At 67.0% G+C, this 12649-nt stretch overlaps 2 protein-coding genes across 4 annotated transcripts; both read right to left on the reverse strand.

The window, feature by feature from the left end:
* Nucleotides 1–2224: 2224 nt before the first annotated feature.
* Nucleotides 2225–3957, reverse strand: DNLZ (DNL-type zinc finger). The gene is made up of 3 exons (XM_006062222.4): nt 3706–3957; nt 3214–3353; nt 2225–2479 (listed from the first exon to the last, which is right to left on the reverse strand). Exons 1-3 carry the CDS (start codon nt 3904–3906, stop codon nt 2311–2313), a joined length of 510 nt encoding a protein of 169 aa, XP_006062284.4. The 5' UTR covers nt 3907–3957; the 3' UTR covers nt 2225–2310.
* A 164-nt stretch (nt 3958–4121) lies between these two features.
* On the reverse strand, nt 4122–11305 carry CARD9 (caspase recruitment domain family member 9). 3 transcript variants are annotated; one of them, XM_006062202.4, is made up of 13 exons: nt 11160–11304; nt 9786–9971; nt 9455–9592; nt 8610–8914; nt 8363–8542; nt 8144–8287; nt 7909–8034; nt 7016–7207; nt 6607–6648; nt 6290–6335; nt 4991–5067; nt 4459–4541; nt 4122–4373 (listed from the first exon to the last, which is right to left on the reverse strand). In XM_006062202.4, the coding sequence occupies exons 2-13, from the start codon at nt 9967–9969 to the stop codon at nt 4274–4276; spliced, it is 1617 nt and encodes a 538-aa protein (XP_006062264.4). In that variant the 5' UTR covers nt 9970–9971; nt 11160–11304; the 3' UTR covers nt 4122–4273. The 3 variants fall into 3 exon arrangements, with proteins under 3 accessions (XP_006062264.4, XP_044782569.2, XP_044782568.2); XM_044926633.2 differs by lacking the exons at nt 4122–4373; nt 4459–4541 and adding an exon at nt 4548–4698 and having other exon boundaries at nt 11160–11305; XM_044926634.2 differs by lacking the exons at nt 9455–9592; nt 9786–9971; nt 11160–11304 and adding an exon at nt 9029–9438.
* Nucleotides 11306–12649: the final 1344 nt, after the last annotated feature.

Below are 12649 nucleotides of genomic sequence, written 5' to 3' on the forward strand. Positions count from 1 at the left end.
GCAGCCCGCAGAGCTGTGGCCCACCTGCCCAGCACCCGACGGCCACCTCAGAGCAAGGGAGGTCAGCAGACCCGATGCCACGCCCCCCACCGCAGAGGCCAGCCCGGCGAAGCGGTCTGGGAAGGCGCCACTGAGGAAACCAGCCTGGGGACTGGGGAGCGGGCACGAGAGGCCTCTCCCCTCAGCCCGGTGACCCGCTGCTCCCTGCCCCCCTACATTGGCCACAGCAGGCTGGACAGCGAGGGAGGCACCCATAGGAGTGGGGAGGCTGGGGTCAGCTAGGAGGAACCGGGCTGGAGGGGAAAGTGTGGGCAGAGCCTGCAGGGTGGGGTCAGAACACTCTGATGGAGGAGAAAATGCAGGGAGGGGGACGGCGAGGCCCCCACGGGGAAAGGCGAGCCCTCCCCCACTCCCAGAAAGTTCTCAGTGCCCAGGAAGCCTGGCACTCGGCCAGCAGGAACACAGGGGCACCGAGTCTCAGCAGCTCCCAGCCAGATCAGAATGCTAAAGGCTCAAGGTTGTCTGATGGCCTGGAAGCCAGCATTCCCAAGCCAGCTGTCCTCAGAGGCTTTCTATGTCCAGACCACACCTGGAGGATTACAGGACGACCAGAGGTTGGCCCAGACACTCGACTCCCTAGTGTGATGTTTTGGGGCTTCCCTGGTGGCTCAGCTGGTAAAGAATCAGCCTGCAAGGCGGAAAACATAACTGAGGCTTTGGAGAAGGTCCTGGACTGGGGTGAGAAGGGAAGAGAGCCAGGCGCCTTGAGAAGGGACAGCACGGTGGCGGTGACCAGACTGTGGTGAGGCCAGCGACCGGGGACAAGGCCGCTCGGAGCCGCTGATGCTCACAGGCCACCCGGGGGGAGTGCCGGGGTCAGTCAGGAGGCAGGGGGAGGAAAAGGGCAGGGGCCTTTCCTGGGGTTTCCGGGGGGGAGCACAGTGAGACAGGACCAACACGCCTGCCCCGCTGGTGCGGAGGCTTTCAGTGGCTCTGGGCGTGGGGGCCACCCCGAGTTGTCTGGAGCCTGCCTTGGGAGCATGCGCCCTACTGTTCCCAGGGCCTGCCCTGCCCTCCAGGCTCAGACCGAGGAGCTCAGGGTCGGAAGGCAGACAGGAAAGGGCATGGCGAGCAAACACGTCCAAACTGCCCAGGGGAGGGTCTGCGCTGGGGGCACTCCTGGGATGCTGTACGCGCTCACCATCCAGTCCGCTCCCTGGGCCTCCCCAGATCGGCCCCCAACCCTCCGCGGGCAGCGAAGCCCTGCCCCCACGCTGCTGCTCCAAGGCCAGAGGTCCCTCAGGGCCTTCGTGGAGAAGCAGGCCTGGGGGCTGGCTCAGCCTCCAGGACTGACTCCGCAAATGTCACAGGAGGTTCTGGGCGGGATAATAGGGGGTTGTTCACCACGGGAAGGACAGGGCGGGTAATCAAGACAGAGCATGGGCTGCCAGCTCCCAGAGAACAATACCCAGGCCCGTGCCCACGGGGGCGGCTGTCAGGAGCTCAGATCCTGTGGGGATCTGGTAAGACTGTGGCTGGTGATTAATGCTGAAGGTCACACAGCCCAGAACACTTCTGGAAATAAACATGCTTTCATAAACACAGGAACATCCTGAGAAAGCAGTCAAGCTAGGCTGGGAGACAAATCGCACAGCCTGGGGGCGGGGGGACAAGCACACGGCAGCCCAGCCCCCAAACCGCTCACCACCGCAGCTGTCCGGCTTGTCTGTGGCCACAGCGAGCAGCCTGGTTGGCTGACGTTGCTTGGCTGATGGCCAAGGGTCAAGGCTGAGGTTGGCACCAGCTCACAGGCGCATCTAGGTGGCACAGAAGGACCTGTGGGGCCTCCTTGTGCATGGCCAGAGGGACAGGACCCATGGTGGGGCTTCTGCCCCTCAGGAAGAACAGTGGCTAACTGGCCTCAAGGTCGAGTCCTGACATTTGGGGCAAGGCTGACCCACCCTGTGCCTGAGTCCTGTCTTTCCGTCTGTAACTCCTGACAAGGTGGCACTGTGAGCATCTTCATCGGAAAACAGGAAGACAGAGGCTCGGAGAGGCAAAGAGACATGCCCAAGGCCACACAGCCGCAGCCCTGGGGGTGGGGGTGGGGTAGGGCTCAGACTGCAACATCCAGCCCTCCCACTCAGATGCGGCCTCCAGCGTGCTTGTGACTCACTCTGACTCCAGAGGCAGGGATGACAGGAGAGCCCCAGGTCCCAGCCTCTGCAGTGAAGTCTGTTTATTGATGGAAAACAGGCACGTCCAGAGCGGCCCAGGGCTGGAGCACCCTTCTCCAAGGCAGAAGACGGGTCAGCTAGCCTCCGTCTTGCTGGGCTGGGTGGGATCCTGGTCCTCAGCCCCTTCCGCAGCAGTGGTGGGTTTGGGGGGCCCCGCAGCCTCTAAAAGGAGCTCCAGGGCCCCATCGCCAGCCACTCGGCGTACCTTCTCCCCTCTGGCTGCCAGGATTTCTTCAATATTCCTGAGAAAGAGGGAGGTGCTGTAACGCTTCTTGGCCGTTTTGCGTCTCGGGCCCTCAAGGGCACCCCAGGCCAAGCTTAAGTGTGTGGGTCCTGCACTGGTGTGGCACCAGGGCCACCCGGTCAAGAGGCCCCTGAACACTGTCCCTCACTGCGCGCTGCCCCTCACTGAACACTGCTCTCCACAAGGGGGCGAGGCTGACGCTGCAGGACCAGAGCCCCGGACCACACTAGCTCACATCCGCCCCATCTGGTGCAGCCAGCCAGCCTCAGAGAGAACAGAAATGTGCATGCTAGGACCCCCGCCCCATAGCAGATACTTAGGAAGGAGTGCCTTGTAGGGTGAAGGAAGGAACCACAAAGCGAAAGGTAAGCTGTTTAAGAGTCAACCTAGTCTGATCCCTCCAGTTGGGGGTGGGGGGCCTGACATGTCACCAGGTCCTGCTGCCCCTGAGGCTGGTACTGAGAGCAGAGGTCAGGCAGTGAAGCAGGGCCAAAGTGGGATGGCCTAGGGCAGAAGATCACATACTTGGGGCATACTTCCACCAAAAAGTTATCATGGTTCATCTGAATTTCAAGTTCAACCATGCATTTCTTGACAAGGAAGCTGGGCTCTGTAATCTCATTAGAAGGGCGGTGCCCCAGGGACGGTGGGTGGGGCCACAGACTCAGGACGGACCAGGCTAGCCCGGGGGATACAGGCCTCTGTCCTCAGCCCTGCCCAGGCAGGCCTCACCTCTTCCCATCCAGGTCCGAGAACCAGCCCAGGTTGTCGGCGATGATGTGGTGGTTCTGGCAGCCCGGGCAAGTCACAATGACCACACCCTGGTGATAGGCGAGCTTGGAGATGCGCTTCGAGGACCTCGTCCCACAGACCTTGGGGAGACTCCAAAGTGAGGCCCTCCACACGGCCCCGCCCCTCCCGGAAGGCTTAGCCCCACCTCCGGAAGGATCTGTCACCCCAAGTGATAGCCCCACCCCTTCTGGAAGGCCCCGCCCCATCTTAGCCCCACCCCCGGAAGGATCCGCCCCCACTGGTAGCCCCAGCTCTTCGCGCGTCCCCGCCCTCTCCCAGATGGATCCGCCCCCGAATGATAGCCCCACCCCTTCAGGGAGGTCCCGCCCCCTGTGGATGGCCCCACCCTCCCTCACAGTTCCGCAACACCGTCGCGCGCCAGATGTGGGTCCGGGCCCCTCCCCTCCGGCACCGCCTCCGCCACGGGCCCACCTTGCAGGTGTAGACAAGCTGGTAGTGCGCCGGCCCGGGTCCCGGCTCGGAGCTCAAGCGCCGCCAGCCCCACCCCCAGGCCCGCCTTGTCCCCGCGGCCTGCAGGCGGGCCCGGCGACCCCACAGCCACCTCGGGCCGGGCCCGCGGGGCCGCGCGCGGCTCAACAGTATCGGCACGTGGCTCAGCGCCGCCCGCAGCATGCCGCCCGCCGGCCGCCCCGCCCCGCTGCCATCTTGGAAGCGGGCAGCGGCGGAAGCGACCCTCCCCGGCTTCCGGCGCCGGTGGGCGGGCAGTGCTCTGCTGCCCCCTGGCGGCCGGCGGTGAGCTCCGCTGCCCCCTGGCGGCCGGCGGCGCGTGCTGGCCGGCGCGGCGTCGGAAGAGGCGCGCTGGACCGAGACCACTGGAGGCGGCGATGTCCGGACCGCGGTAGTTTATTGACAAGGTTGCACTTTAAGGTCGCGGCACGTGTGCGCGTCCCACAGAACCCGCCCGTGCTCGCCGACGAAGAGGCGGCCTGGCGGGGCCGCGCCCCCTCCCGCGACGGGGAGGGCTGGACGAGGGGGCCGGCTAGGCGCCCTCGGTGTCGGTGTTGTCGCTGCCCGTGGTGTTCTCTCCGTCCGCCTCCCCCTGCCGCGCGCCGAGCTGCATCTTCCGTAGGGCCCGCTTCCTGCGGGAGACCGGACAGCGCAGGCGGGCGCGGGCTCGCACGAGGCCCCCGCCCGCAGCCCCACCCACCGCCCGCGCGGGCCCACCTGCGGTAGTTCTCGAAGCTCTCCTTGAGGCGCCGCCGGCCCTTCTCCTTCTCTGGGGGCTCCCGGCCGTTCAGACCTGCGTCCTGGAGGAGGGGCGAGGCTCGGCCTGTGGGCCCCACTCCCGGCCCTGGGGCTGCGCACTGGGGACCAGGTCGGCTGGGTGCGCTGTCCCTCTTTTCAGATGACACGACGGGCCCGGGGACCCACGGCTCCAGGCCAGGATTCCTTCCACTACAGTGTCTGGGGTGACCCCTTTTGTTGTCAGGCTCAGTGCAGTGGACAGGGAGGCCGAGTTCCACTCACTTAACGCTGAGCCCTGTCCAGAAGACCTGGACTGCTCCCTGCCCCCTGCCCAGCTTTGTCCACAAATGGAGGAGCCTCAGCTTCACCTCACTTTCCAAACACCCACACCCCAGGAGCCCGTGGGCAGAGTCTGGGATCAGCCCCTGGGTGTCCAGGTGGAGGAATCACTCTCCGGTGTCCAGGCTGAGAACCTCCCCAGGGGCCTCCCAGGGACCCCAGGCAGCCTTACCTCTGGGGTCAGTGATAGCTGTTCCTCCTGCAGAGCCACAGACGGCTGCTCCGGGCTCTCCCTGATGGCCAGGCTGCCTGGAAGGGAGAGTGCCTGTCCGTCCTGCCCTGTTGCCAGGGTCACGCTGGCTGGTACCTCTTACCTCCTCAACCTGGGCCAGCCCTGTGCCACCTCCTGGGTCCTCACTTGGACCTGCCAGGATTCCCGTTGTGTAGACACGGGGACTCAACGTTCACTTCTAACCCCCCGAGTAGATGGCTCAGGTGCCCTGGGAGCAGGAGCTGGGGTCCTAGGGCTCCCTCCATATCTGGAAGGGCCCAAGGCTCAGGACCCTCAGACAAAGTGCTCTGATGGGCTGGCTCTCCAGAACTGTCCACAGTGGGGGGCGGGTATGGATCCCAGGTCTTGGGGACATGGGGGTGGGGGCGGCCCAGGCCCAGGTCTTCCCCTGAAGCTCACACCTTTCCCTCCTCCTTGGCCTCTACCCTGGAGCCTGCCCCACCTCCTGCAAGGCGCCATGCCAACCCAGGGTTGGGGCTCCCAGGCTGGCCAGCGGCCTTCACTGCCCACTCGTGGCCTGTGGGTCCTTCCTGCCCGTCCCTCGTGGGGGCTCAGTGGCTTCAAGCTTGCGTCTTTGGGCGGCAGCAGAGGGACCGAGTCCTTACTTCTCCATTTGCTGCCTCTTCCTCTTTCGGCGCCCCCAGCAGCTGGGGTCTGACGCTGAGGAAGTCTGTCTGGCTTCACACGCTACCTCTGCGGTAGCGCCCCTCCCCCCACCCAGCCCCCACCCTCCCCAATTCCCATCTGACACCCAGCTTCGGAGCCAGCCCCTCATCATCCCCCCGGGGCCACCCCACGCCCTGTGTCTAGGCAGGCAGAGTGATCCCGCCTCCGCCGCCTGAAGCCCCCACTGCGGTCACCCGGAGCTGTACCCCCTTCCCTGTCTGTCCCTACTTCTTGGGAGGCCGCACCTGGGCAGTGGCCACTGCCCCGCTCCCTGCTCCAGAGGGCGGGTGCCCCTCCTCTCAGCATCCCCGGGCCCAAGTGGAAGCTGACCGAGCCTGGGCCCCAGGCTCAAAGGGGGCTCCTGTCCGCTTTCTGGGGGTTGCTCATCCTTCTGAGCCCCAATGTGCCCGTCTTTGAACTGAGGCGTGAAGGTTATGGGGCCAGGGCTGGGGCGCGCATCCCCCGGCACCAGCATCATGCAGCGTGTGTACTGAAGGTCAAGACAGGAGCCAACTTGCCACCACGAGGAGGCCTTGGTCAGATTCCTCCGGGACAGGCGGCGGGTGTCCTCACCTTTGTCTGAGAGCTGGGTATCCTCCAGGTCCTGAGGGGGCAAGAACTTCCCAAGAGACATGGGGCGATCAGACCGCCGCCCTGCCAGGAGCGGACCTGATGGTCCATGCTGCCCACCCCGGGCTGCCGTCCCCACCACTGTCCCCGGGTGCCAGCCTCTCAGGGAGGGACCTCTGCTGCCCAGGTGGGCACGGAGCAGAGGGCAGGCAGTGCACGCCAAGCTCCCAGAGCTTCCGTACGGGCCTGTGGTCTGGCGTAGGCTGTGGCCCAGAGCGTCTGGTGAAGCCCGCGCGGGCGTGACCTGCAGTCACGCTCACCTCCTGGGAATTCCTGGGTGAGCTGTCCTCCAGGTCGGAGCTCTGCAGTCACAGAATAGGGGTCCGTCAGCAGGCTGTGAGGGAACTGAGCCACTCCTGGGCGTGGGGTGGGGTCCCGGGCCGGGCCCACTGCCAAGGAAGCCCCTCCCAGCTGGGCCTGGCCAGAATGCGCCTCCCTGCCCGCTCATCGTGCCCGGCCCCGAGCTGCGCCAGCCCTGCAGCAACCCTCCAGGGGGGCTTGGCGAGGAGCCAACCTTCCGGAGAGAGGAGGGGCTCAGGAAGGGCCAGGGACCCCTGGTGGCTCCTCCCCGGGGCTCTGTGGCCTCCAGGACACACCTGCTCCTGCGTGGCTGCACCCTCTGCCCCCCTCCAGCACCCCCGTGGCAGGGCCGACCCTGCGGAGGCCCACCAGGATGAGCGCGTCCAGCTGCTGCCGCCGGAGCTTGCCCTCCACGGCCAGCAGCTGGCCCTCGCGCTGGAACAGCTGCAGCTGGAGCTCGTCCACCTTCTCGCTCAGCTCGCGGACCTGTTTCCGCAGCGCGTCCTTGTCCTGCAGGCTGCGTGCGTGCTGCGCGTGCAGCTCCTCCCGCATCAGGGTGGCCTGCAGGCAGAGGGGGCAGGGCAGGCGTCGGGGTGGGACCCTTGCTGAGCCTCCTGGCCCCGCGCCCCAGGACACACGCACACGCACACCTCCCCCCGGCTTTCATTTCCCCTCCCGATCTCTCACTTCTCAGCACAGTTTGATTTCTAGCAACGCTCCCGGGAGAATTTCCAGCAACGAGGCTGCGGAGGGGCCAGGAAGGGCCAGCGGCGGCCCCTTCCCTTCTTCCCTGAGGATAGCTCTCACGTTTGGGGCGTTTGTAAACATGACCCAGGTTCACTATGGGAAATGCGGACTGTTCAGAAAACATAAAGGAGATGACCGCCTCCCCCGAAGTGCCCCCGGCCACCCCGCTCCCATGTTTCCTGTTTCACGGGCGCGCTCGGCACCGAGAACACGATCGTTGACGGCCGTGTGATGTTCTTCAGAGCGAACACCCCACGCGCTCTCACGCCCACCCTCCTCAATGGGGACGCTGAGGTCAGCCCAGGCAACCGGCCCTAAGTGACCAGTCAGGAAGGCCGTGGCTGCGGGAAGACTTGGAGGAAGCCAGCCTCTGTCTCCAGCAACGATCCCTGAAGCTAAGCCACACACCCCTGTGTCAACGCTCATGGCTTTGAACGAGCAGGAACCGCTTCTATCGGAGCTCATTAAAGGCTACCTTGACGACCGCCTCCCCCAAAAGGCTGGCATGGCCCTACCTGGTCCCTTTCAATGGCGACCTCCTCCATCTGCCGCAGGATGGCCTCGATGCGGTCCTTGTACATCTTGGAGTCCCTCCGCAGGGCCAGGCACTGCAGCTCGAACGTCTCCTTCTCCTCCGCACTCTGCGGAACACGCCAGCTAGACAGCCAGCTCCAGTGCCCGGGGTGGAGGGCAGCTCCCGGCTGCGGCTGGGCCCCCGACAGCACCCCCACGCGAGGCCCCTCCGCCTACCCGGGTGCGTAGGGCCTCGGCCTGGCGCAGGTCCTTGCGCAGGGAGAAGATGGTGGCGGCCTGCTGCTGGAGGTCCTGCTGCACCCGCTGCCAGTCCTCCTCCGGCACCTGGACGTGGGGGCGGCCCTGGTCCGGCTTCCCCTCCTGTGGATGCGAAGGGAGAGGGTGGTGGGGGACGGCCCGGCTCCCGCCAAGCCCGCCGCCGGCCCGGAGGCCCACCTGCACCGAGGCCTCCAGGCCCTGCACGCGTGCCTGCAGCAGCGCCTTCTCCTGCTGCAGCTCCCAGAGCAGCTCCTGGCTGGGCCGCAGCTCCATGGCGTGCCTGAGCTTCAGCGTGTGCTTGCGCTCAACCCTGCAGTCGTCTTCCGCCCTCATGAGGCTGTGCTTCAGCTGGTCGATCTGGGGGAGCGGGGGTCCTGTCAGTGTCCGCGGGCGCCCTGCCCCACCCCGCCCCCGCCCCAGGCACCTCCAGCAGCAGCCCGCGGTGCCCCGTGAGGGCCGCGTCGCGCTCCTCGCTCTGGCGGGCCAGGCGCAGGGCCAGGTCGTAGTTCTCGTCCTTGCAGCGCTGGAGCTCGCGGCTGCCCGCCTCGCAGGCCTCCTTGAGCCGCTGCACGCGCTCCTGGAGCTTGCGCAGCAGGCTGTCCTTCACGCGCAGCTCCTCGGCGAGGTCGTCTCTGGAGCCCAGCAGTGCCGTCAGCTCCTGCACCTTCCTCTGCAGCTTCATCACCTCGCTCATCAGCAGCTGCGTCAGGCCCGACTCGCCAGAGGCGTCTGCAGAGCAGGCGGGATCAGACGGTGCCCCCACTCGAGGACCCAGCGGCTCCGAGGCGGCTTGGCCAAGGGGTCAGCTCCCCACCCGGGGGATGAACTGAGGCGCGGACTCACCTCCGGGCCCTGTTCCCACCCACCCTGCCGACCCCACCAGGGCAGGACGACCCGGGGTCTGGGCGTCCATCTCTGTCTAATTCTGTCGTCATCTTGGTTGAGAGGTGGGAGGATGTGACCCTGCTGGCTTCTCGGGCAGGGCTTCGGCGAGGTCAGAGGGCCTTCTGGGTAGAAAGGGCTCTGGGCCAAGCATCAGCCTGTGCCTCCCCACTTCCACAGGCCCCACCCTGGGGCTCGGGCTCCCTTTCCTGCAGCCTCTGCCCCTCCACGAGCTCAGGACGGCGGGATGGGAGGGATGCCCACACAGGGCCGGAAGCTGGCAGCTTCCCACGTGAGGCTCACTCCTTTCCTTTCACCCATGGTTTACCCATCAGGGGACCAGGTTCCCCCGCCCCTCGTGCCCCCAGGCCTGCACCCACCGCTCACCGATGATCATGGAGAAGACGCGGGTGGGTTCCTTGCCTGTGACTTTCCTGTACAGCTGCGGGTAGTACAGCTCCAGGCTCTCGAGGAAGGCCACGTAGCCCTTGTGGCCCGTCCGCTGCAGGATGTCCAGGAGCACTCCTGTGACTCAGAGAGGACGCACGTGGTGGCCCACGAGGCTGCAGAGAGGGCCAGCCTGGCCCCACCTTGGGGCGCTCCCAGGGGGGTCTGCCGTGTGGGGAGTGGGCATAGTGGCAGGCAGACGGGGCAGAGGCGGGGTGAGAGTCGGGGGACCAGGGTGGGGGGGCAGAGTGCGGCCGCCCGCGGCACTGACCCACTTTCCGCTTGCGGGTGACCAGGCTGGGGTCGCTGAGCACCTGCTCCTCGTCGTCGGGGCTCAGCACGTTGCACTGGCGCAGGTAGGGCGTCACGCGGGCGGGGTCGATGGCGGAGATGAGCTTCACCCGGAAGCTCTCCAGGGCGCTCCAGCACGCGTCCTCGTTCTCATAGTCGGACATGGCTGGGGGTGGGGGTGGCCGCTGCTGAGCCGCGGGCCCGCGGGGGCCCAGGACAGCCGTCTCGGCCATGGGGGGAGGAGCCCCCGGCTGCCGTCGACTCACCCAGCGTCTCCCCCCGCCTCCCCAGGCCCTGCTGCCGACCCTCCAGGCGCCCTGGGCTTTCTCTCCCAAGGGACCCTGGTAAGCGTCGGGGGCGGCGTGGAGACGCTCCAGGGTCAGGGTGGTGTCTAGGAGGACACAGTCGCCAGCCCCGCGGCCCTCCTCTGGCCCTGCCCGACCCCCCAGGACACCCCAAGTGCTGTGGGGGCTGGTGGGAGGCACATGAGGGAGGGGGCCAGTGCTGGGGCACCCGGGCCCCAGGCTGTGCTGCAGGACTTCCTCCTTGCCCGCGGGACAGCAGCCCTCATATCCAATCCTCCCAGCCTCCCTTCTTCCGGCGGCCGGTGACGCAACAGTTGCCCAGCAGCTACTGGGCCGTTCCCGCCCCGGGTCAGGCTTGGCGATGCGGTGCCCTCTGGGAAGGGTGACTGTGGATGGCCCGCTGGAGGGTGCAGGCCCGGGTGTCCTGGGAGGGGCGGGCTCCCGGGCCCTAGGCCCCCGCCATCCGGGCTCCTGTACTCCTCCCGGATGAGGCCTCGTTCTTGGGGGCTGCCCGGCCAGCTCTCCACTAGGAAACCCCCCTACGCCGGAACGGCCCACTGCACTTCCCTCCTGCTCCACGTCCAGGATCCCCTCTCTCCAGGGCCAGGCTGAGCTGGGGGCAGCCGTGGGTTGCCTCCTCCCGGCGGCGGGGATGGACACCCTGACCCCGCCACCTCCCACTAAGCTTCCGATCTGTGGCGGCAAGGGAAGGACGAGCCTCCAGCTTGCAGGGAATGGGCCACACTCCTAGGGATGAGGGTGGCGGCAGGTTCGGGCTGCACTGCCTGCCCAGGGCAGATGAAGCGCTGAATGAGAGCACCCCTGGGCCAGCCCCTGCCTGCCAACCCTGACGTCTGTGCATCCTGCACCTGCCGACCCCCACGGCTCCCTCTGCTGAAGCGACAGGCGGGCACAGGGTGGCCGTGGAGCAGGGACAGGCCACATAGCCAGGACCCCTGGTGCCCCGCTGGGTCTGCCCCACACCCCGTCCCCTGCCCCAGGCCTGAGCTTGGGGCGCCACCTGAGGGAAGGGCATTGGGTCAGTCTACCTTGCGTCCGCCTGGGGGGCACCTGCACGCCCGTCTGCCGGATTCAGTGCTGGCTGCCAGGACGGAGGCGGGCGGAGCTGGGGGGAGAGCCCAGGGTGCACTTCCTGACGGGCCCAGCTCACCCCAGAGGCAGGGGGGACCGTCCCCCCCGCAGCCTCCTGATTCGCCCTGAGCAGGGCGGCCCCCGGGAGGTGGGGATAGGGAAGTGGAAGCTGCTGGGAGCCCCGGGGCGGGAGGGCCAGCCAAGGTTCTCCCTGGGGCTGGACGAGGCCAAGCCACCATCCAGCCCACTGTATTCCTGTGAGGACTGCAGCCTGGCGTCTGTGGCGGGCACGGGGCTGGAGCCGCCGCACTCACCTCACATCCCCGCCAGCCCCCGGGGCAGCCTCGTCCACTCCCGGGAGCAGCCCTTCTCCACCACAACACGGGGGACGGTGACAGCCAGGCCCTGGGACGCGGAGCCCGGCCCTCCGCCCCACCGAACCGGCCCTACTGGCTGAACCAAGAGCTGCCCGCTGCTGGCTTCCTGTGCTCGCTTCCTGGGGGTCCTCAGCCTCAGCCCCCGGGGTTTCCTTTGCCTCCTGGCCCAGCAGGCTAATCCCTGGAAGTCCTGGTGGGCTCCCCTTGGGGGAGCTGTGCTCAGGGGTGGGGTGGGGGGGTCCTCCTGGTGCAGGAGAGGTGCGAGCTGCGGCCCTGGCCCTGCACACCGGAGGGCAGGCAGAACGCCGGGCCTGGGCCCTCGCTGAGCTAGAGCTCTCACTTTGTGCAACGAGGCTGTGGAGGGACCTTCCTCACGGTGTGCTTGAAAATTGAGTATCTGGGAATCAAATAACAAATGTCTTAACCCCCAGGTCAGAGGAAGTCACAAGGAAAAGTGGAATTGGTGACTTGAGGACCAGGCACCAACGCACACGCCTGGGCGGGCGAGTCAGCCCATGGCTGCGCGACCGGTGGGGTCTGGGCGTGGAGGAAGGGGAGTCAGGTGACCCCGGGGACTGCTGTCTGGGGGGCGGGGGCCCCGTTCCTCTGCGTGGGAACCTCCCGTGATAAGTGAATGCAAAAGGAAGCGGCGTGTGAGAACAGAGCCCCTGGGAGAAACCAGAGCCTCGGAGGATATAACCAGACCCCCAAACCCGAGCTCCTTCAGATGGAGAAGCAGAGAGGGGCGCGAGGCTCCTGCCAAAGAAATGCCTGCACGAAATCACAGGAGCGCTGGCCCGCGGCCACCGTGCAGGCTGCCGGGGGGCCTATGGGCAGCCGGGCAGCCACAGGTTCTGGGACCCGCCTGTGTGGTCTGGACGGCGGAGGAAGTGGGCTCGCCCTGCCCACGGTGGCACCAGGAGAGCCCTGAGCCCCTGGGTGAGTAGGGGCTGCCCTCTGCCTGGAGCCAGGAGCAGGAAGACCTGTTGCTCCCCCATCCCAGGCCCCAGAGGCCCTGGGGGCAGGGGCTCTGTTCCGTGGACCCCGGGGCCCAGCTGGCTAACTGCCAG

Source organism: Bubalus bubalis, chromosome 12 (assembly GCF_019923935.1).
Source record: "Bubalus bubalis isolate 160015118507 breed Murrah chromosome 12, NDDB_SH_1, whole genome shotgun sequence".
Taxonomy (NCBI): domain Eukaryota; kingdom Metazoa; phylum Chordata; class Mammalia; order Artiodactyla; family Bovidae; genus Bubalus; species Bubalus bubalis.